The sequence below is a fragment of the Clytia hemisphaerica genome, unplaced genomic scaffold (assembly GCF_902728285.1).
Source record: "Clytia hemisphaerica strain Z4C2 unplaced genomic scaffold, Clytia hemisphaerica genome assembly, whole genome shotgun sequence".
Classification (NCBI taxonomy): domain Eukaryota; kingdom Metazoa; phylum Cnidaria; class Hydrozoa; order Leptothecata; family Clytiidae; genus Clytia; species Clytia hemisphaerica.
In genome coordinates, this window is record NW_027103987.1 from 373,358 (window position 1) to 397,961 (window position 24,604).

Genomic DNA, 24,604 nt, shown 5'->3' on the forward strand with positions numbered 1-24,604 from the left:
CTACATACACGTTTTTCTTTTCATAACAAGGCTCCGATGGCCAAAATATTATGTTGAGAACAAGTTAAGAACATTTAAAGGCTTTGAGGACTCCAAAACTCTATGGAAAATGGACAAAAATACTCACAAAATAGTGTTAAGCTCGATATTAAGAACATTTGCATCTAGGGTTAAAACCAAAAATCCGATGGCTTCGAAAATTTTGGATGTTTTTATGAAATAATGTGTAAGTGATTGGTTCGAGTTTGCACAGAACCGACAAAAATGTACCTCTCTTCTCTTACTTAATCGCAAGACTTTCACAAAGGGTTGGTTGGTTTTTGGATGGCCGAGTGTTTAGCTCGTGTAACGAACTTTCAGTTATTCGAAGCGATTTCTATTCCCCTATGGGACAAGAATTATAGGCTAAATCACCCTCAAATTTTTCATAAGTAAGTTCTTATCCTCCTTGGAGCTGCGAATAACCGTCGCACATCTTCTCCCCTGGGTTTAAAGGAACACACCCGGGTATATCTTGTTATGTCGCCACAGGTTGTATTTCGGAAAGCCCTCCAGTTTATTCACCCGGGATGCGGGAATGGGAAAGTTTACACCATATACCACGCGCGTACTAACGAAACGGAGCTGCAACTAAAGCGTTACCTAATCAGGTGACGTCAAGTCTGTCTAGACTGTTTGCCTTGTTTGTGTAAATATGGATTTTTTCTTCATGCATGAAAATGAAGATCAAAATTAGCTTCATTTGGTACTATTCCAGGTATTTCATAATGACTTTTTATTTTTATATAGTCTGTCCTGTTTAAATTTTCATCGAAAATATTTTATATTTAAAGATGTGAATATTGCAAAACATACACAGGCTAAAAATCAGGCCAAAGAACAAAGGTCAACTTCAACATGGTTTGAATGCTTTGGTTGTTGCTGAAAACGATAGAAGCCAGAAAAAAGCTGTAAAGAAGAGAAAAACAAACTTTTCTGTAGTGTTTGTTAATTATGTTTACAAGTTTGTTCTATTTGTTAAACATAAGATGAATCAACAACAAAAGCTTATTATTCTTGCTGGTGGGTCTGCTTTCATTTTCATTCTTGGTTTGGCATATTTTTTGTCAAAGAAAGATGAGGAGTTTGAAGATGATGACGAAGAGGATGAAATTCTTGATGACAGCAGCGAAAAGGAAAACAAAACCAAGTCAACCCGAAGTGAACTACCAGATTTAAATGCTGCAGTTGCAAGTGCTGCTCAGTTTTCGGTTGACATTGATGTTCCAAAAAGAATTGTTGGAAGTATTATTGGAAAAGGAGGTTCAAACATCAAACAGTTGAGAAATGAATTTGCAGTCAGGTAAAAAATTCTTAACATTCACTTATAAGTCTGAAAATAAACTTTTATTCACATAGCCAGACATATACCGTGAGATCAGGTAACTTGCATCCAGTGGAGGCTAACATGCATACCCCTCACAAATCCAGACGGTACTATTTAATCGATAAAATTCGATTATCGAAGTAAGGCGGCCATCAAAAAATTGTTCTATTCGCGTCACCCGCCCGCATCATATTTTCCCCTGATTTTCTGGTGCGGAGATGCGGGAAAAAATCCGGAAAAAGCAGTTAGTGTAAAACACAGGTCACAGGTCACAGGTCACGGGTCACGGGTCACAGGTCAGCTTTAATTACTGTAAAACACAAAGAAAATGTTGTTAATGTCAAAAATATAATTCCAAAGGTACTTTATTGATCTAGAACTGTATTATATATTACATCTATATCACACATGTAAAAAAATTATCTTTTCAATGTTATACGCATGTTATGTAAGTTATATACAAAGGATAAAGAAATATTCGAATATCGATCACACCTTTGCTTTAAACAGCCCCTAACAGGAAAATAGCTATTTCACAATCACTATGCATAGTTCGGACCCCCCCTTTCTTAAGGGGGGAGGGGGATGACACCATCCAAAAAAGTCAAGAAGGGGGGATCAGAAATTTTCACCAAAAAGGGGGGGATAGCAAGGAGGGGGGGGGTCGTTTAAGAAGGGGGGGCTTACATATATTGTAGATTATTTTCCAGCACTGTTATGAAATTTTGTCTGCATGAAAGGAAGTTCTTTATTTTCACTAAAAAGTGGTATTATATTTGCCAGACTTAATTTTTCTTTACTGTTTCCCCTCCCTTTTTACCATAAAAATTTAGCCCGAAACCCTTTGGGGATAGGCATTTTTAAAGGTTGGGGGGATGCCAAGAAGGGGGGATGCCAAGAAGGGGGGGATGCCAAGAAGAGGGGGATCATTTAAGAAGGGGGGATCAGACCCCTTTCCGCACTATGCTATGACATATCTCATTTTATCTCCTGCATCACCTTGGGTATGATAACAAGAATTGATGAAAATAGTGTCAATGGGATTATATTTTATAAATGTTTCAATATTTTTATCCCTTGCTTTGTATTTTTGATAAAATGACGTCACATTTTCATCTCTCTAAGACAGCTCTCTTTGAGTATTTATTGTTTTCAAAACCTGTCAATCTATATCCACTTGCAGCGTCAGCATCCTATTATGCATGAAGGGCTACAAGGGCATCCAACTACAAACTACAAGGGCATCCAACTTACAGCCCAACAAAGTAGAAGAAATCCCGCCACTTTTCTCACCGATCTAGACTTTGCTGATGATCTCGCCCTTGTCTCTGAGACCATTCAGTTCGCAGAAAACCTTCTCCACTCTCTCGAGAATGCCGCTAGTCAGGTCGGCCTTTTTTGTAAACGAGGGAAAAACTGTCTTTTTGTGTTGAATATTAGTACAAGACACTATTTAGAAACCATTTTGACCCTTTCCTGGCCTTTTATAGTCTTAAAATGGGCAAAAAATGCCATTTTTACTCATTTTTCGCTTTAGTGCGAATCAAAGACCCCCCTGGGGAATGCTGGATTTTTTACCTAGGAGGTTAAAATTTGCGCAAAATGTCTAACAATAGATTAAATTTCACAAAAAAATACTACACTTTGAATTTTTTGACTTTGCCATTTGACGATCTACCCTACTTTAAGATAACATCATTATTGACATAATTTAAGTGTCATTTGTTGTCAATAATTGAGGTTGATGATTTGTCTTCTAAATAACATATAATATTTTCAGGAACTTATGTTATGAGTTGTGTGTTACGAGTGTGTTACAGTTTTCCGGTCTGTAATTTGTATGACCTGTGACCTGTGACCTGTGTTTTACACTAACCGCGGAAAAAGCCAGGAAAAAGCAAATTGTTCTTTTGATGTATAGCTTTTTTCTTGATTGCTCTGGCGGCCATCAGAAAATTGTTCTGTTCGTGTCATTACCTGCCCCCGACTTACAGAAGCGATTTAAAAAAACCCGGGAATTTTTTTCCGACCACCCGTCCGCCAGCGTGCATTTTTAACACCTGTTGCGACGCGAACAGAACAATGTTTCGATGGCCGCCTAATCGATAATGATCAAAGTAATCAAACAACCACTTACCGTGAAGTCGGGTAACTTGCATCAGTGGAGGCTAACATGCATAGCCCTCAAATGAATGACCTGTCTGGTCCTTAAAATACAAAGTTAAATCAAAACAAAAATGGTAGAGTAGAGCTGCAACCGGAGCTGCGTAGTTCATTTGTTTTGAAATTTTGCTGCTTTGATTTGTCAGTCATTTGAGGGCTATGCATGTTAGCCTCCACTGATGCAAGTTACCCGACTTCACGGTATCGATTAATAATTGAATGTCGAGTACCAAAATTTCAAAAAAATGTGAGTATTCGATCACTTTCTTAACCCTTCGAAGACTCAATAACCGTTCGAGTACTTTGATTGTTATTGATTACTTTCGATAACTTTGACAACTTCAATAACCAATTGATTACTTCGATAACCAATCACTATGATATATCTTTAAGAAAAAAAAACTGACCTAAAACCAAAGCACAAAAAGAAACCCCGCCATAAAGATTGACCCCCTTATTTCCCAGCCATTTTCCCCTCCATTTTGTGTGCCTTCGCCTTGGGTTTCCTCAAGTAACTCAAATCACGCATTCTGATTGGTCGAAGAAAACGAAAGTGGTTTTCGTGGCGTGAATCGGTGTTTTTATTGGCCTAAAAAACTTGGTTTCAGATTATTTTGACGTGCTGCTACTGGAAACATATTTGATAAAATCGAAGGCTGGAAAGTACTCAATACAATCGAAGGTATTCAATATGATCGAAGGTAATCAAAAAGTAATCGAAATGATTGAACAAATCAAAAATGGTCAAAGAAAATGCCATAATCTCGAGTCGAGTGAGTATCCGATCACCGATAAAATCGGTAGGTGGTCACTGACTAACTTCGATTATTATCGATCATTATTGATTACTTCCATCACAATCGAACGTTCGATTAGTACCGTCTGGTCAAATGAATGACCTGGCTGGTCATTAAAATACAAAGTTAAATCAAAACAAAATGGAGCACCCTCCCGGCACTCCGGAAACTTCCGGAGTTTTCCGAAGCAGCTAAAAATACACTATTTTTCTCTCCGGAACCTTCCGGAGCTCTTCCGGTGCTTCTCTGAGCAAGTGATTTTTAACACGTTCTAAAAACTATTTAAACATGGTTATATACAAAAAATAAAATATTTGTCCCCCAGGTGATGGACTTTGGTCAAATAAAATCCTTTACAGTCTTTGAGGATGATGGTTTATGGCGCGCCTGAGCGGACAAAAATACTATCTTTCAAAAATACATACTATCTTCCAAAAATACATACTATCTTCCAAAAATACATACTATCTTCCAAAAATACATATTATCTTCCAAAAATACATACTATCTTCCAAATATAGATACTTACTCAAAAATACATACTATCCTTTCAAAATACATAATCATTCAAAAATACATACTAACTTTTTAAAATACATACTTATCTTCCAGATACAAATACTATATTCAAATATTCAAATATTCAAACTATCTTTTCAAAATACATACAACCTTTCAAATATAAACGCTATCTTCAACCATTTTTTGTTAAGGGCCTATCTACACCATGATTTTATCAATAAGGTACTGTAGGTCATACGATCTAACTAGCTAGCACATGCGTACTCCTAGTCTCTTATCAGTGACTAGTGTAATGGGAACAGTGCAAGTGTGATAATTGTGGGTGTAGCTGGGTGTAGTGTTTGACTCCAACGAGTGGTCGATTGCTGGATCGTGGTATATGATTTGCCAAATCACGGTTTATTGATAATTTCGAAGTTGAATATACCAACCAACAAATTCCTGAGCCTGAGACTTTTCTTGTTTGAAACTAGATTTTTCTTAACTTTCCACGTGTCTACAAGGTGTGCATGCTCCAATAAGAAAGTGAGCTTGATCGTACGAGGTCAAGTACTCATCCTCACCTTTATCATGTAGATGGGCCCTTAATGAAAAATATACATACCGCTAGGGTATTTTGAAGATCACACATATTTTTTTAAAAGATAGTATGTATTTTTTGACGTTAGTATGTATTTTTAGAGGAAAGTATATATTTTTGAAAGTTAGTCTGAGTTAGTATGTATTCTTGAATGATAGTGTACAAATTTGAAAGATAGTATGTATTTTTGAATGATAGTATCTATATTTGAAAGATAGTATGTATTTTTGGAAGAAAGTATGTATTTTTGAAAGATAGTATTTTTGTCCGCTCAGGCATGTCATAATGGTTCAGCCATTAATGAAATTGAGTTTGTCACATTATATTTGAAAGCATCACTGGTCAAAATATCGAAACTACCATGAGTCGGCTGATTTTTTAAAATATGCGTGTGGGCAGTTAGTTTTCACATGATAAGCACATATTGTAATTATATCACAGATATCATGCTCCAGAACACCGGAATTGCACAGAAAAAACGACGCTTTTTGCTCCGAACGTTCCCGGAGTGCTGGGAGGGTCTTCAAAATGGTAGAGTAGAGTGTCAATCATTTAAGATTATTGAATTGTCTTATTTTTGTTCTTTTTCAGACTTAACTTTGAGAAGGAAGATGAGTTAACTGAAGAAGAAAAAGAAAGCAAACCAGTTCGAAAACTGACAATAAAGGGGGAAAGAGAAAAGGTTTGTTATTTGTTGAAGGAAAAATGCTTTGCAGTTGAAGGGTTTTAGTAAAATTATCATTTTTAGAATCATAAAATAGCTTACCCTGTCATTTTACCTTAACAAAAAATGAAACTTTGTCAGGGCATATTTATCATGAAAAGCATTTGAAAAATTCAAGTTAAAGTTGTCAACAATGATTCTATCTCAAAATATTGACGTCCAAAGTTCCAAATTCAAGACATCTGCACTCTTTGGAAGCCATATAAAAATGAGGAAATTGGAAAACTTCTGTTCATACCAGCTAAAATAATTGAGAGCAGGCTATGTAAGGATACCTGTAATAATTTTGGTCACATGATATTTAGAGAATTTATATACCATAAAAAGTCATTTAATTTTTGATCCAGTTCTCTAATCTTTACCTATTATGGATAGAACTTTGTAATTTTCATTTTTAATATGGCTTCCATAGAGTGCCAATGTCTTGAATTCAGAACTTTGGATGTAAATATCTTTGGATAGAATCACTGCTGACAACTTTGATTTGAGTTTTTCAAATGCCTTCCATGATAGCTATTCATGGATTAAGTTTCATTTTTCATGTAGGAATCTCTTTAAATTATTTCTTACAATAAATATTATAATGTGAAATTTAAGATTTTGCAGAATTTTGTGTGTTAGTGATGTAGCACAATAAATTCTCTTTTAGGTTTTAGAATGTGAACAGAAGGTGAAGAAAATAATTTCAGACACTCCACAGTTTATTACTGCGGAAGTTTTTGTACCTCAAGAAGCATGTGGCCAAATTATCGGAAAAAGTGGACAGAGTATCAGGGAGATGTGCAGTATATCAGGTTGGTATGGAAAACAAAAGTCAAAATTTATATTATATAGTTTACCATTTAGGATTAATTGTATTATCCCAATCAACAACTTTACAAAACCATTATTTACCTGTATCTACCTGAATTATGAATTGAGTTTCTGCTGAAAGTCAATACAATGTAGTAGTCTTTGGTTTTGATATTAATTTTTGTCTAGAATCAGAACTGACGTCATTCATTAATGAAATTTTATCTTTCATTTCAGGAGCTAAAATCAATTTGGAGAGAGATGTAGACCCCACTTTGAATGGTCTTCGCAGAGTGGAAATTTCTGGTGCATCTACACAAGTGGATTATGCAAAACTTCTTATTGAGGAGAAAGTTGAAGTTGCTAAGAAACTCAAAGCAAAAGATGAATTGAGGGGTTTGTTATGAAATATTTTTAGCTACCACAGCATGACGGTTGAACATTCAGCTAGTATGCACAAGCTTGTGGGTCTAACCCTACAGCCGGGTAATACTAAAGGTGGTTGTGCTCAGGATCAAGAGTACGTGGGAAAAACCAGGGGAAAGGAGAGGTTACCCCCCTCCTACCTCTTGTTAGACAGCTAAGGAAACAAGATTCAGTGGATTGCCTTACCTGCAATCACAAAGAATTTACTTATTAATTATTTTATTCCAAAGTATTTCAAATGCAACATTGTACTTAAAAAATAGGTAACTTTTTCTGTCCTGTATTGCTAAATTTTGGCAAAGTTTCATGCAGAGTGTTAAAGAATGTTTCTATTTGTTTTCAGTTTTAGCTTCCAAACAAGTTCCTGATGCAAAACCTGAGAATGTAACAGACAATTTACCACAGACCTACAAATGTATGCCTTTCCCTGAGCCTGCCGAAAATGGTTACTTCAAAGTATTTGTATCTGCCTATGATACACCAGACCGTGTGTGGATTCAACCTTGTACTACAGAAAGCTTGAAGCTGGAAGCACTCAATGAGAAACTGAAACTTGTTTATGGTAACATGTCAAAAAACCAAGGGCAGCTAATGCAAGGTATCAACAATTAAACCTCATGTAAACTCGCTATCCAGTATTAGATCATCTGATCCAGTTAACGCTCGTTTTCCTTCGATCAGACTTGGTTCACTCATGTTTTGCTCAAGCCACAGATATCTAAACAGACTGGTTTTCTGCTATATTTTCATTTTCTCCTCTACTTGCGTATTTTACTAGGAAAGAAAGGTGAACTGTGCGTGGCACAACATAAAGATGGGGAATGGTATCGAGCAACCATTGTATCCATCAATAGAGATCGAACTGCTGAAGTTCTTTTCATCGATTATGGAAACGTTATCCTAGTCAACCTTGACGATGTCAAGGCTATCAAGTAATACTTTGTCTCTTGTCAGAGTAACAGTCATCTTATATTGTTTATTGTCATTAAATTGACTGCCTTTTTCTTCTTTATCGTATTATTTCCTTTGAATTCTAGTGATTATTTTTATACCAGACTGCAAGATGTGGCAACTTTTTTGGAGTAAGTCTACAAACTGCTACAAATATTAATTTTGAATAATAACTTTTTCTTACTAGACCAGAATACAAGGAACTTCCAGCTTGTGCTTCAGAATGCTACTTGCCCATTCGTCCGAAAGGTAAAGTGAGTTTGTATTATTGCAAATTGGATACCCATTTAATATCACCAAAAATCGTTTTCAATTTTTTCCTAATTTCAATTTCAAGGGTAATGTTCTCCTGAAAGTCACTAAAAGAACTTTTCCCCTTTTTTCAGGAAACCCATACTGGACACAAGTATCAGAAACCCACTTCAAGAAACTGATACACTACGGTGACTGGATAGCAATGTACGCCAATGTGCTTGGGGAGAAAGATATAAATGGAAAGAAACTTAATGTTATCGAAATTATCCATCTTGAACAAGAAGTATGTAGAAATTAGATTTTGGAAAGTTTTTCTCAATATTAGTGATGGTGACTTTTTCCCTGTCTGCGTTCTCAGCGCTGTGTCATCATGTTGACGACCTGTCATTGCTATTGAGGTTTTTGCTGATCCATCATGTTTATTCTCTTTCCTTTATCCTCTGCAGCGCCTTTTTGATACGTTTTTTAAATACGATTACAATACAAGGAGAAAAATCAATATGGAATCTGAATTATAACAAATTTGTTTCAATGACCAATATTTTATCGTAATTACCTCATTTATTAATAGATTTCATCTCTTTTTTTTCATTTTCAGGAGGATATTTGTATTTGTGATCGCATGGTGCAAAACAACCACGCTGAATATGACGAGGGTAGGTTGATTTGATTGAATCTTGATTCATTTGCTATTGAAATAGAAAACTTAGTATTGGAGTCTATATTTTTAAATTCAGGCTGCCTTTACCTTACTTTACTGAGCCGGCCTCTGATTTATTGAGACTTTGAAGTTGTTTGAAGAGTTGAAAGTCAGTTAGACTTAGAGAACAGTTCTTCATTCTCTACATTTTCATCATATCCCACCTTCAATTATTTTAAGAAATACCTCTTAACCGTTTACCTTCTTTCTGTTATGTGAAGCATTTAGGGGCCTAAAAAAAATTCTCGCAAACAGATGGTATCAAACTGTTTCCCTCTTTCTTCTAGAGTTTAAAACGACAAAGAGCAACTTTGCACAACAGCAAAAACCTTCGGCAGATGTAGTGACCCCTGAAATTCTTGAAATCCCTGAAATTCCCATTCTCGAAGACGTCATCCAGCCAGAATCTACCCATGTTGTTGAAGAAGAAAATGTTATCCCTTCAACTGAAGATGCAATTGAATCTTCAATCGAAATTATCGAAGATATTGTTGCACCGAATGTTGAAAGCAATGTTGAATCTGCTCCTGAAATCGTTGATCATGTAACTCGAAATTCTGAAGAAGTGTCAGCGAAGAGAAACAACGTTGAGGAAGCAGAGGAAACATTGGTATCTTCAAAGTTGAATGACACTTTAGCATCCTCAGACACACTTGAATCAACTGATAGTGGTATTACTAAGGATTTGAAATCATCAGATTCTCAAGACCCACAAATCACCACAGCTGAACGTTCAATGCCAGACTTGGAGAATGTCGGTAAACAAGCATCTGTAGATGATTCATTTGTGGACATTGATATGATGTCTGTTGATGGAGCTGTCAAGGCTGTTGTCAGTGACCACATTCCGCCAGTGACACCTCAAAAGGTCGGAGATTCCAATGTTGATGAGAGTACCCCAGAAACGCCAGTATCCACTAATGTTGAAACTGCACAAGCCACCCGTATTTTAGAGGATGAAGTTGACAAAAAAAGACAATCTGATAACAATGAAGACGTTGTACAATCTGCAAGTGACTCTACCGATGACCGTATTGAAGTTGATGCCCCGGTTAAGAAAGAAGAAGAAACATTAGTTGAAGAAAATTTACCGGTGGCCGAAAATGAAGATGAAGATGAAGACGAAGAACACGCAGAATTACAACGATCTTTAGACGAAACGAGCAAGAAGAATGTCTTTATAAATTCATCGATGGAAATGGCACGAGAGAATCTCATCCTTCTCGATAATGGTGGTGATTCGTCGACCGATAACGATTCCTTCTACAGTGCACGATCAGACGTCACGTTAACCGATACTGATAATTTGAGCTTCATGACGGCCACTGATCGTATGACCCCTTCCAACAAAATTTCTTTTAGTATTCCCGATTTAACCAATAGTAGCCCGTATGGGTCACAAACAGACTTGACTAAAAGTAGATCTAAAAGTGACTTATCGACCAAAAGTAAATCTAGGAACAGTTTGGGTGGGTCAAAATTTGAGATTCAATTCATTGATGAAAAGACACATAAAGTGATGTCGAGAGAGTCTCTGACTGCTTCTTTTGAAGCATCTGGTAGTCATATGAGTAAACAACAGAAACGATTATCAGCTCCAAGATCACCTGGTAAAGAAACCACAGTATGATAAGAGTGTTAGGTTTGTGGACCTTTACCATGTAATGTTAAGAATGTGGTAAATTGTTTACAATCCAATTTTTTAGGAGTGAATTTTTAAAAGCAAACTTATATACCAATTTTAAACTTCTTTTATAACAGACGACTAGCGAGCGATCTTAGATGAGATAATATTTTGTGTTTATAATAGCACCATGATTTTGAAGTATCTAATACTAATGTTGATTTGTAACGTTTCTTAAATTTGACCTTCAGGTACTGGACTCGGGTTAAGCTTTTGCGATAACAATAACTTGTCTGAAAACTCTAAGTTATAGAGCTGTCAAATTGCTTTGCAAGCATTTGCTCTATTCGTTGCTCTATTCCAAAATTTTGGTCCCAACAAACTCGAGTGTAGTACCTCTTGGTTCTAGATCATAATGTTTACGTAGATTTAAAAAAATACTTTTTCTTATTTCGTTTTTATGCAGATTATCTACTTTTGGTTCTTTTTATTGCAGTCTGTAAAATTCATTTAATCATAGGGTCATAGATCCATTATTCAAGTGCCAAATTTCTAAGAAACTTTGTTCATATCGTGAATGGTGTACTATAGATGCTGATTTTCAACTGCAATTACATTTCCGAGAAATATCTAAGTAAAGCAGATGATCTATTTTTTATTCTCATTAAAAGTTTATGAATTAATGTTTTCTTATTCAACGTATATTTATTCTTCAATTCTTATACTTACTCAATATCAAGAAAATATTGTTTTATTTTTACCCTAAAATCCTATGTAGGTGCTTCCTTCTTAACCTTTTTTTCTTTTTGGAAAATTTAAAGAGCCCTTCTATTTTTAAAAAACTGGGAAGCGAGAATTCGCCGATTTTTATCCTGAAATTAACATTTTTTCATTCCAATGCTATATCCACCATTTTACAAAATAATAATTTCTTTCCAGGCCCGAACACCGCATCCAATAATTATTCACGAGTGGTCTGTGGCCTCTAACTACTCATGCTCGCTTTAATGGCTCTCTAATGATTTGAAAAAGCTGTAACACGTATATGAAAGAAATTCTTTCTTTAATTGTTTAGTGTAATAAAAAACACAAGTATGCAGCAACATTACAGCCAATCGGTCGCTTTTCAGGAAAAGTGCTTCAAGGGTACATGAACTCGATAAGTTATGAAATCACCAGGAAAAGGTAAGATTCTTATTTTCAAATTTCAAAATCATGTACGAAATTTCAATTTCTCAAATCAGCCAAATTTCAAAAAGTCAATAAATCAAAACAATTTTAATCATATAGTTTCTGACACACTATTAATAAGTAAATATCATCGGAAAAACTTACTGTTAATGCTAATGTTTTTTAAACAGAGGGGAATATAATTGATAAAGAAACTACAAATTATAGGTAATTTCATCAATTGAGAGCTCGAACAGCCCAGTAAAGGTGATTTACTAATTATGATAATATCCTTTAATTTAATATTTATTCTTCATTAATAAGAGCTTAATACATTCTAAAAGGTGATTTACTAATTGAATTCATATAAATTAACTTAAAAGCAATTAAGGTACATAAGTACATAAATTTGGCAAGTCAAGAGTTTGTAGGTTCGAAAAAGAAGATGTTGAAACTCTCCAACTTTCCGCAACTGCACCATATTTTCTCATAAATTGATCCCTTTAAAAATCTGTCAACAAAAGGGTTCATTTAAAGTTCTTTCTAATCAGTTATCATTATTTGCTTGTCATCATTTGGACAGTTGTCCTCTCATCTTCTGTTTGGGCCATTTCTTCGCTCGACTTCTCTACAATCACCACATTTTCCGTTTCTCATACAGCTACTTGTCAACATCCTCTTACAGCCAGAACATTTGCTTCCCTCATAAGGGAAAGGTTGAATGATACCTCCTATTTCCTCTGGAATGATGTAGCAGATCAGAATTGGGTGGGAGACGTAAAAATCGTCAATTCTTTCACAATCACGCCGTGCACTCACATACCTCTCTGAAGCAATCTCCAGCTTCTTCAACGTGTTCCCCTCCAGTGATTTGTATCTTGCCAAAGCTTTCTTCACCACGTTGATCATAACGACATCCAAAGCTGCATAACGTACAAATCCTTCGGTCAACGGACGGTATCGCCATACAGTTTTTTCAGCTCGCATCAAAACGGTTGCTCTTTCCTTCACTCTTCTTACGTCGCTTATCCCAATACTCAACTTATCATCGAACCTGACATATTTATCAGTTGTAGCGTCTAGCCCGCGTACTCTCGGCTTGTGCCAATGTGTACTTCGTCTGGCACTAGGAAATTGATGACCTGCTTGAGCACGGACCATATATTCCAACAACTGCATATCCAAAACGTTGGTCACTTTGACTCCGTACTCGTACCATAACGAGACAGAATCATTTCGACAGTCAAACATCAGTTTCACTATCTCCTTCGATTCAAGAATCTCTTTCAAACCATATTTAAAAGCACTTTCACCGAGAACCAGCACGTCTATCAAGATCACTGTATCTTCGCCTGCCATCAATTGGATTAAAGTCAACTTTCCATCTCTTCCCAAATCAACACCTTCGCAATCAACAGCTATCTCCTTCGAGCCCTTCAACCGATCACAGACCTCCCGTAGACCACTGATTTCGTCAATGACCCGGACAGTGGGTTTGAAACCTTGACATGCTTTGTCCAATTCCCTAAGTTGGAAACTATACTTAACTTTAAGTGAGCTTGTATTTTGCTTCTCAAATCGAGACATTTTATTTTGAGTTTCGTTGCTTTCTGCAGTATCTACTCGACGTACCTCGAAATGATGTGTTTTTGTTAAGATGAAAGTACACAGTCGCTTCTGAAGGGTTTTATAATAGTTGTCAGTGGTTTTTCCAAGAATTGGTCTCGTGTTCCAATCTTTTGAATAAAATAAATCACGCTATAGCAACAAATGACCTCAACTGTAGCATGAACCGACATGTTTTTTTACTGACATATGGCTTTTCAAGCGTCTATTATTAATTCACGTGTTTTATTGATTCTTCAAAATTTCGTAGAATTACTTTGTTTTAGATTTTATTCAAACAAAGCTTCAAAAAAAGTTGTGAACTGAAATTTTGTGCTTGAAAAGCGCTTTATTGACCGCTTCCATGATCTTCTTTTAAGTATTGTATTGATTCTAAGAATTTCGAAAAATAAACAATCAACGTATACATCATATTTTTCTTACATTATGCCAACTTCTCAGTATAAAACATCTTGCTTGCCTCCTTCCATCCTTTTTTGTCGTCTATTCTAAGTCCCAAACTCTCTGGGATGGAGCCATTGAGTTTACAGCCCAAAGGGCTAGAGTAAAATCTCTAACCTTTCTCAGGCAAGAAAAAGTGAAGCCCCTTATTTCCCATCCAGAACGCGCCGCAATCATAACGACGATTGTATCTTGTGGTTCCTTTGTTTTTGAGGACTGCATTTTTTTTAAATCTAGCGATAGACTTTACTTTCAATCCGGGGTTTGTTTAGAAACCACGCGCGGACGTTCTGGATGGGAAATTAAGTGGCTTCATTTCCCATCCAGGAGTCTCGAGTCTAGCCCTTCCGGCTTGGAAGTCAATGGATTGAACTCTGCTACAAGACGTCTGAGTAGAAACTTCCATCGGGATTGTACACAAAAATGAAATATCCGTTTCTTCATTCACTTGCAAGTTCACTCATTCGCTTCCAGATTCAAGATCGTACCACTAGCGATCAACCACCTATTCTAAATCGCGCAAATCTCTACAACTCCGCAAGTAGTATCCGTTAGTGAGATACCAGCAACCTATCACACACCCTTTTCAAGGTTAGCTTTTGCTTCTATTGGTTATAAGAAAAGTGAAACAAATTCAACCCCTTAAAATCTCAAGATTGATAAGTATTGTGACCTTTAAAATTTTGACTGGTTTGCCTGATGCAACGATGTAAAAATAATAGATAACCAAGTACCTCTAGAAGGCACTTTCCCAAGAGAACAACCATTGTTTTCCTATTGAAATGAGCACTCCTTTAAAAGCTCTGTGTGCAGTGCGTGTTATGCTTTTAGCTAGATTTTGACACACTTTTTGACATCCACTGAATTGATAGAAAATTTGAATTGTTATTACTGCAAATTTTGGAATTGTTTTCAAAAGATAAAGGTACCAATCTTTAGACAAATTGACTACGGATCGGCCTGATACCACTTAATCTTCATCTGGATAAATAAACGCTCATAAAATGCTGTTATCTGAAAAATATATGTGTGATTTGAAGTGCGATATCTCACGAATGAAAAGTGCATGAAGGTTGCCTGATACAAAATAAACAGATGAATGTTTATAGAACAATAATATCTAATTAAAAAATTCCTTCTGTGAGGCTGCCTATAGGAAAATACACTTTTTCTAACCCAAATTTTGGAAAAATATACATCACGTGATCGATTCTGTCCAATAGAAGTTTTTATTTAATTGCACTTTTTACGATGCAAAATGTCATTAATATTTTTACAACTGTAACACGGATGTTTTTTGAGAATCAAGGCAAGTTGGTTATCTATTATTTTTACATCGTTGCCTGATGGAAGGGTTTGCCAAATTTTAGTTTGGCCACTTGTTTGTTAGTATTTTACAGACAAAAATGTAAACTTGACTAAAATAATGCATATCGACTGATTGGCCCGTTCGATTTGACTGAATTTTTTTCCAGAAGGCTTATTTGTCAAATAAAAGAGACTAGTAACACAACGATGTAAAAATAATAGATAACCAACTTGCCTTAATTCTCAAAAAACATCCGTGTTACGGTTGTAAAAATATTAATGACATTTTGCATCGTAAAAAGTGCAATTACCTTAAGTGGATAAATTTTGGCGGGGATAAAATTTAAATCCTCGCCAAAATTTCCAAATTCGGCAATTCGCCAAATTAAATCCCCGCCAAATTTAACAAAAAGAGAATTATGTGAAAAATCACAACTTTTTAGTATATTTTTGAGTAATTTTCACCCATTTCAGTGTGACAAAATTTCCAATTCGCCAAATTAAATCCTCGCCAAATTTTACGAAATTGAACTATCGCCAAATTAAATCCCCGCCAAAAATCGTATTTTGGCCAATCGCCAAATTAAATCCACGCCAAAATTTATCCACTTAAGGTAAATAAAAACTTGCTTCATTTGCAACCTTCTATTGGACAGAATCGATCACGTGATGTATATTTTTCCAAAATTTGGGTTAGAAAAGTGTATTTATAGGCACAGAAGGAATTTTTTAATTAGATATTTTTTTTCTATAAACATTCATCTGTTTATTTTGTATCATGCAACCTTCGTGCACTTTTCATACGTGAGATATCGCATTTCAAATCACACATATATTTTTCAGATAACAGCATTTTATGAGCGTTTATTTATCCAGATGAAGATTAAGTGGTATCAGGCCGATCCGCAGTCAATTTGATAAAAGATTGGTACCTTTATCTTTTGAAAAAAAATTCCAAAATTTGCAGTAAATGACAATTCAAATTTTCTATCAATTCAGTGGATGTCAAAAAGTGTGTCAAAATCTAGCTAAAAGCATAACACGCACTGCACACAGAGCTTTTTAATAGAGTGCTCATTTCAATAGGAAAACAATGGTTGTAAAGTTTCCGTAAAGTGAATTTTGACTTTAAAAGCTCATAAGTAGAGAACAAATTGGTCAAATTTACAAAGTGATAGCTCAAATTTTAAGTTAGGATATCTACTTTCTAAATATCTAAACTCCAAGCACTTTAGGACATTTGTTCGGCCTCAAGACGTCGAGAAACGTCTGAACTTTTTCGTGGGTCAACCGGTAGGAAGTATATCTATAGAGGTCTGCGATTCAGAGTAACTTGAAATGTTCACCAGTTGATAGATATTGACCATCTTAGACCTTGTGCATACTTTCTTATGAGTTCAGATAATTTTTGGGTTAATTTAGAAAAATAACCATTTGTCAAGAAATAAAACTCCTATGACTGGAACGATTTTTGACAAAATGATATCAACTTCAAAACTCTTGCAGTATCGTTCTCACTACCCGTTTCGAATCTCTGCTTGCTGACTAACCAGAGACACGACGTTAGATGAAAAACACGCCACATTTTCAAAATTTTCGATCCTATAACTAGAATTTATTTTTCTGAACCAAAGTATCCCGACCCGCATCCCAAGGATGTGGGGAGAGAATTTTAGGGGTACCCCGATTCTGCAATTTCACAGGAAAAAATCCGTGAGTCACATGCGTGTGAAAACCAATTTCCGAGCATGTGATCCTGCAAAAAATCACATGCGTGTGAAAATGTAATTCACAATCCATCTTTTCTCACTTGTTAAATAGAATAGAAGTGAGTTACTTTTAGGGTATTAAACTTCTCTCTCTAAGAAAGACAAACAATCCTATTTGTGATTTTAGATCTAGTCAGACACTCCATTAAAGTTGGGAAAAGATGGCTTGTGAATTGCATTTTCACACGCATGTGATTTTTTGCAGGATGTGATTTCCATACTTTTTCCTGTGTCGCCATTTCGCCATTTCCCGCCAGTTCCATCACTGACAAAGAACCCAAATTGCGCCACCCAAATTTTTTTGAAATTAAAGGTTTTCCGTCACTACTGCAAAGAGCTTCAAATGTTTGGAGCCCGAAAACCTGGGTTCTAAAGAGGTTACTGCGTAGAAAAAAAAGCCGTCTTTTATAGGTTATGCGCTTCTACTCCGTCGTTTGAAAGAAAAACCAATTCCGCTCCTCCGCCAAAACCGTGAACCCCCAAAAGGATTACACCGTGAGTGTCATACTCTGTAAGAGTGCATCTCACGATTATCGTGTTTCGTAGAATTTTGAAATTAGCTGCAGATATCGGGTTTTGCGTACAGACTATGAGTGTACAGCTCGAATAAATATCGATCAATATTTTCTCTGAAAAAACTTGGCCAAACAAAAGGATGCTGCTTTCAGCTTGTTATGCTGTAAAATAGATGAAACTTCACTTCTATCATCACAGCATTAAGTATTACCAGCACACTCATCATGATGAATGATGAACAAAACAAGGAACGAAGGAAGAATGAAAAAAATATATATAGGGAAATACCCACTCGACCTAAATTTTTCGATGACCGGCAAATCGCCACGTAATTTCATAAACAAACGTGGTCGGGCTCACTAGAAGATATTTGGTTTTAGTAATCGTAAGACCGTTTGGCCACGGAAAATTAGCATTTGATTTACTCATGGCGTCCTCGCAGTGCGGATGATTTTGAGTCAAAGTGCAAAAGCTGTTTGGTTAGGACTGGCAGCAGCAAACAAAATGGAACAGTTTTTGTTTGTTTTATTTATTGCATCTAGTTTTATAACGGTCCATTCGGTAGAATTGACTTTTGAATTGGAAGATAATGCCAGAGAATGTTTCCACGAAACCATTGTCAACAAAACAAAATGTACACTTGAGTTTCAGGTATAAAAGCTTTTATACTGTACACTTTTTTGCTTCATACTTGCCCTATAACAACTTTTTTTTACTAAGCTCTACTCATCAAGTTCTGTCATTATTCTCTGTTTGAATCTTTTTCTAAAAATTTTTTAAGCACACCCTTGACCCAATGTTATAAGATAAACCGACCAGACGGTACTAATCGAACATTCGATAATTAATTGTGATCGAAGTATCTAATCAATAATGATCGATAATAATCGAAGTTGGTCAGTGACCACCTATCGGTTTTATCGGTGATCAAATATTCACTCGACTCCAGATTATGGCATTTTCTTCTCAACCATTTTCAATTACAATTTGCTCAATCATTACGATTACTTTTCGATTACCTTTGATCATATTGAATACCTTAGATTGTATTGAGTACCGTGAGATCGGCTAACTTGCATCAGTGGAGGCTAACATGCATAGTTAGAGACAGGAGTAATAGGAAAGCTTGAATCACTGATTGACAAAGGATTATTCCTCTCTGACACTACTAACCAAAGAAAAACTGTTTTGACCTTTCTATCAATTTCAGCTGATAAATAAAAGGTAGCCTGGATATCCAAGCTCAAAATTTTAGAAAAAACTAAAATTACCTCAGCATACAAAGTTCTAAAATTATAGAGCTTGGTCTCCCTAAAGAATGAAAGTGCAAACCCATGTTTCCTAGCCAACCCAGGGCAGCAAAACAGAAATTAATAAATAGCAGTCTTACAAGATCTAACACTATTTAAAACATCCAAAGATTACACCAAAGTCCATAAAAAAGTTTGCATGCATTATCATGACCAACCATGTTTTCTTGGAAAATGAACTTGCCTCTGTTTTCTTCTTTTTCATGTTTTCATGTAACAGAAAGCCCTATCTTCACTAGCAACTGGAGGACTATCCTTTTTTTGCTTTAGAATTGCTCCACGCCGTGTAGATTGGCCCTTACGGTTTTAGCGAAGTGAGCACAAGCAAGCGGATTGCATTCTCTTTAGGAGAATGCAAATCGCTCTAGGGAGACCAAGCTGTAAACTAGAACATAAAATATCAAAACTAGACTGTGAAATAGTTTACAGCCTGGATATCCAGGCTAATAAAAAGGGTGTCGGAATTAGAGGAGGGGTGTCAACATTAGACCAAGTTACGGTAAATGACCTGGCTGGTCATTAAAATACATAAAGTTAAATCAAAACAAAAATGGTAGAGTAGAGCTGCGAGAGGAGCTGCGTAATTTCATTTGTTTTGAAATTTTGCTGGTTTAATTGGTCAGTCATTCGATAGCTATGGTATGCAAGTTTCCCTCAACTGATACAAGTTACCCAACTTCACGGTGCTTTCCAGCCTTCAATTTTATCAAATATGTTTCCAGTAGCAGCGCATCAAAATAATCTAAAACCAAGTTTACTTCGGCCAATCAAAACACGCGATTCATGTGCAAAAACCACTTTCGTTTTCACCGACCAATCAGAATGCGTGATATGAGTTATTTTGGGCAGGAAACCCAGGGCGAAGGCACACAAAATGGCAGGGAAATAAGGGGGTCAATCTTTATGGCAGGGCTTCTTTTTGTGCTTTGGTTTTTGTCACTCGCGCGACAAATTATACACTCGTTATTTGTTGATTCCATTGGGCGATAGGCGGTTAGGCGACGGGCGTTCTCTAATTCTCCAATCGGCGTCCGGTCATTTTGAATGAAAACAACAAAAAAACTTGCCATCTTTACAAAAATTGTATTTTTGATTTTTCAAACATTCGTCTTAAGCGTTCACTTCCACAATAATTTCAAGTAATTGTTATGTAATTCCACTTTCAATTAGTCGGGTTCATCATATAGACGCACACTGTTCTGGGGGTAAGTGTTGTTGAAGCAATACAGATTATTCTTAAAGAGATTCCTATTACGAATAGAACAATTGAGAACATCGTAAGAACATTCAGGAACATTTAAGCATGAAAATTTCAAAAAATTAAGAACAGCCCAGCCTGTGTGCCAAAATTTTCTGTTAAAAAAAAGCATGTAATTTGTTAAGAAATGCAGAGGGGCAAGTGCTCATAAAGTCCTCCAAAATTTTGAATATCTGCATGATAAAAGGACAAGTTGTTTGGATCCTACAATTCTTGTCACAAAGTTTTGGCTATAACAATACATTTTTCCCTCACTGATTTTTTAAAGGTTGTAACTGGTGGTCATTATGACGTAGATGTGATAGTTAAAGATCCCCATGGGAAAATATTATATGATGAAAAGAAGAAACAATATGACAGTGTCAACTTTGATGCTGAAGTTCTAGGTTTGTGACTTTTTGTTGTTTTTTTGCACTGGTCCCCTGGCCGAAAATGAGATTTCCTTTTCTTCACATCATTTGATGCTAATATAATCAGTGCTAACTCAATTAAAATGATCCAATTTTCTTTAATTGGATACCGTAGATTTAGATAATTTGAACTTGTGGTATTGTTTTAACTCCTGTCTGATTAGTATAATAGTAGCTTCTTAATAAAACTATTGTCAAGTATTCTAGTGTTTTTTAGCTGCAATCCTATTTATTCAGCAATTTCATTAAAATATTATAGTAATCAAACGATCTTGAAGGCTTGCCTGAAATTGTCTCTTGGGTTGTGCATATATTGTATCTAATTTGCTAGCCCCCCAATCAATAAAAATTCTTTTCGGATTTTTCTTAACCTCCCTTGGACTTTCATGGCTAGCCTTCAGGGCCATTTTAGAAATGTACTATTTTGAAAATGTAAATAAATTATCTTGATAACCACTGATTTTTCTGAATGCTGAATCCAAGAGACAACATAATTAACATAATGAGAGGCAAGCTTTCAAGGTGTTCAAGAAAACCACCATGTCTCTTTTCAGGGGAATACGAGTTTTGCTTCAGTAATGAGTTCTCAAGCTACAGTCACAAAACCATTTACATGGACTTCCAAGACGGCAGTAAAGAACCCCCTCTACCTATTGGGCGAGGTCGAGGAATGGATGAAGGTCAATATTCTTTAACCCTCATTGAATCGTCAGCTGTACAAATTCACGAATCATTGAACACTATTATTGATTATCAAACACACCATCGTTTAAGAGAAGCGAAATCAAGAAGCTTAGCTGAATATATTTTTGAACGTGTGAACTATTGGTCTATTGGTCAAACTTTGATCATGTTGGGCATGTCACTCTTACAGGTGTTCACGTTGAAAAGGTTATTCACTGAAAAACGAGATCGAATTTGAAAGAAATGACGTAATTCGGCTTACACACACAATTTACTGAAAGATTAACCGAAAAACTTTATTTCATATGGTCGATGTTCCGGTTTGGATCAGTCTTTGGTAAACCTCTGGAGGATACCTATGTGTAATTTGAAGTGATGTTGATGTTGATTGGAAAGGTGTTTTTAATAAAATTCTAGACTGTTAGACAAATTTTTATACATTTTAGTTTCTCATTGTTCTTATACTTCTTTTAGTTATGTATCTCTCCATGTAATTCAATTTTGAAGTTCTGGCGTTTTCCACTTCGATTTTCTCTTCAGCTTCATAAATATTGTGACTACCATTGTTAAATGGGTATGAAAATACCTATCAAGCTTTTCAATAGCGTACTTTTGTAGACCTTGTTTGGCCACCACCTTTCTAACTAGACTCAGGTTTTAAATTATTTTATTTTTGTTATAATTAGAGGTGGTTTTTATGTTGCTTTTGATATTCTGAAAGATTCATTTTTAAAAACATTTTCACGATCAACCAAGAATTTCACCTGAATGTCTCTCGTGCAAAGAAAACTTTATCAACTAAGAGAAATAATTCTGAGATTCTTGGCTGGGCTGTATATTTCATTTTTTGTAAACTTGTTATGTAAAAATTTCAAAGTTATATCAAATATATACGAGAAAATCTTTAAAAAGTTATTTCAAAGTGTGAATGTGGTGTGAATGTCCTTGAAGAATTTTATTTTCTTATTGATTTGAGATTTTTTTTTATTTTTTAAGAATTTTCACACTGTTTGTTTGTCACACTTTGCATTTCGTATTGTCGGTTTCCATTGATCTACCTATGCTAGTATTACATAAGATTTTTTTTTAAATTGAGTAAACTCTAATAATATGACAGAAGCCTTCTGTACTACACAGCCCTACAAATGACCCATCATTTCTTTAATTTTAGGTGAATACGTATTTTGTTACAGTAACGAATTCTCCTCATTCAGTCATAAAACCATTTATTTTGATTTCAACCATGGTAACGAGGACCCGCTCACCCCTGGTATCGGCTCTCAGCATACGGCCTTAACACAAATTGAGACGTCATCGGTCCAGATTCACGAATCGTTAAATGTTATTATCGATTATCAAACACATCATCGGTTAAGAGAGGCAACTTCTAGGGATAATGCTGAATATTTGAATGAACGAGTCCAATATTGGTCTATAGGACAAGCTGTTATAATTTTAATTGTCTCGCTTGTTCAAGTTTTTGTATTGAAGAATTTCTTTGCAGAGAAAAGGGACCGGATTTGATATGCGTTTTTCTGGAAGATGATTGATTTAGAATTTATTTATTTGTTATACTTTGTTCATTAAATAGAGTTTTTTTATTATTGTTGTCTACTTCAGTAAACTTCCGTTGTTTTGATGCTTTTTTTAACTAGAGATTTCTTCTTTGGGTTATTTTACTTTTGGACAGTATATATATATAAACAAACGTTTTGAAGATTAAAAAGCAGAAAATTAAAAACATAGCCTGAAACTATTTCGTCTTATTTTTAACAAAGATTTTTACTCTTATTTACTACTAGCTAAGATATTCCAGATATTTTTCATTCCCATAGCTTTTATATATTATATTACTACAATTCGGAGAAAGCAAAAAACGAAGTATTTTACACCGATTCACAGTTCGGAAAATGTAGCAATTGATTACACGTTTTTTTTATAAGAACAAACTATATAAGAACATGAGGGTTAGCTGGCCAAAATGTTAAGAACATTTTAAGGCTTTGTGGACTCAAAAACACCCCATTTCTCAGGAAAATTGGCAAAGATATTCACAAAATTTTCAAAATAAGAACATGTTAAGAACATTTTTCAGCTTAGAACTAAAAAAGTTAAGAACATCCCAAGGCTTCGAAAATTTGTGATGTGTTCTTATAAAAAAAACGTGTACCATTTGAACCTGCACTTATGAAAAGAGAACTCGTGGATTTTCCTAAGTTTATCTCGTTGAGCAATGAGCATATTTCTAATTTTGACCTGGTGGATTCTTTTTAAAGCATTTTTTGTGATATTGTGATTGCTTGAGTTTTGGTCCGGTGTTTGGAGGGGACTTTCATTCATTATGTCAAAGTTTTTGTTTTCTGTGTTGTTGATATTTATATAATTATTATAGAGAGAATTTTTTATGCAAGAATAATTTTCAAAAAATGAATTTGATTTTACTGTATTTTACTTTTCAATCGCTTTGTCAGTGAAACTAAACCATTTTAAATACCAGTTTTTTTTACGAGCCCGACCAAGAAAATTTTGAAATTTAAACCCTCTAAATTGGCTAAAATGGACATAGAACTACGATTCAAGTAATAAATATAATTTTCACGATCACGCTGAACTGCAAATCTCACGCCATCACGCCTAAAAAAACTCGATTTCACGATGACGCCGGCATTTCATTTTCACGCCTTCACGCCGTTTTTTCACAATTTCACGCCATCACGCCACGAAAAACCCTCCATCACGTCATCACGCCGGCCGCTGGGGGCCTCTTTTACCATTTTTTTGCACAGCCTTTGAATTTTTTAATTGATTTCTAGAAGCTTCCAAATATTACTAACGTTTAACATTTTCTAAAAAGGAAACTCGAACTAATTGATACATCTAGTCCGGGAGCCAAATCCTATATCTCCTTAAATAAGCACTTTTGCTTAACCCAAGATTCTACAGGATAAACTATATATTTTTGGAATCCTGAACTATCCTAGTTTAAGAAATGGTCGGTCCCCAAAGCTAACTCCTGGTCAATTTTTCATACTGGGCCCGAGTTTAGGGGGTACTTTTTACCCTTTGTAAGGATTTGTTAAGGAAAATGCCATTCCAGGGATGATATAATTTGCTGTATCTAGTCAATCAGTTGACCAATTGCTTTGAAACTTTGCAAAAAGTTTCAAGGTAGGCTGATGATTATTTTCGGCAAACAATTTTTGTGAAAAATT

At 35.4% G+C, this 24,604-nt stretch overlaps 3 protein-coding genes across 4 annotated transcripts; 2 read left to right on the forward strand and 1 right to left on the reverse strand.

Annotated features, from left to right (window-relative positions):
- Nucleotides 1-830: 830 nt before the first annotated feature.
- On the forward strand, nucleotides 831-11,664 carry LOC136811111 (tudor domain-containing 6-like). The gene is made up of 10 exons (XM_067067715.1): nucleotides 831-1,342; nucleotides 6,020-6,110; nucleotides 6,802-6,946; nucleotides 7,182-7,340; nucleotides 7,714-7,968; nucleotides 8,149-8,302; nucleotides 8,509-8,570; nucleotides 8,708-8,859; nucleotides 9,175-9,232; nucleotides 9,564-11,664. Exons 1-10 carry the CDS (start codon nucleotides 1,029-1,031, stop codon nucleotides 10,904-10,906), a joined length of 2,733 nt encoding a protein of 910 aa, XP_066923816.1. The 5' UTR covers nucleotides 831-1,028; the 3' UTR covers nucleotides 10,907-11,664.
- A 696-nt stretch (nucleotides 11,665-12,360) lies between these two features.
- LOC136811112 (piRNA biogenesis protein EXD1-like) lies at nucleotides 12,361-13,730 on the reverse strand. Its single transcript, XM_067067716.1, has one exon. The coding sequence runs from the start codon at nucleotides 13,655-13,657 to the stop codon at nucleotides 12,662-12,664; it is 996 nt and encodes a 331-aa protein (XP_066923817.1). The 5' UTR covers nucleotides 13,658-13,730; the 3' UTR covers nucleotides 12,361-12,661.
- Nucleotides 13,731-18,134: 4,404 nt separating this feature from the next.
- On the forward strand, nucleotides 18,135-23,823 carry LOC136811113 (transmembrane emp24 domain-containing protein 3-like). 2 transcript variants are annotated; one of them, XM_067067718.1, is made up of 3 exons: nucleotides 18,135-18,381; nucleotides 20,567-20,684; nucleotides 22,564-23,823. In XM_067067718.1, exons 1-3 carry the CDS (start codon nucleotides 18,178-18,180, stop codon nucleotides 22,914-22,916), a joined length of 675 nt encoding a protein of 224 aa, XP_066923819.1. In that variant the 5' UTR covers nucleotides 18,135-18,177; the 3' UTR covers nucleotides 22,917-23,823. The 2 variants fall into 2 exon arrangements, with proteins under 2 accessions (XP_066923819.1, XP_066923818.1); XM_067067717.1 differs by lacking the exon at nucleotides 22,564-23,823 and adding an exon at nucleotides 21,263-22,307.
- Nucleotides 23,824-24,604: the final 781 nt, after the last annotated feature.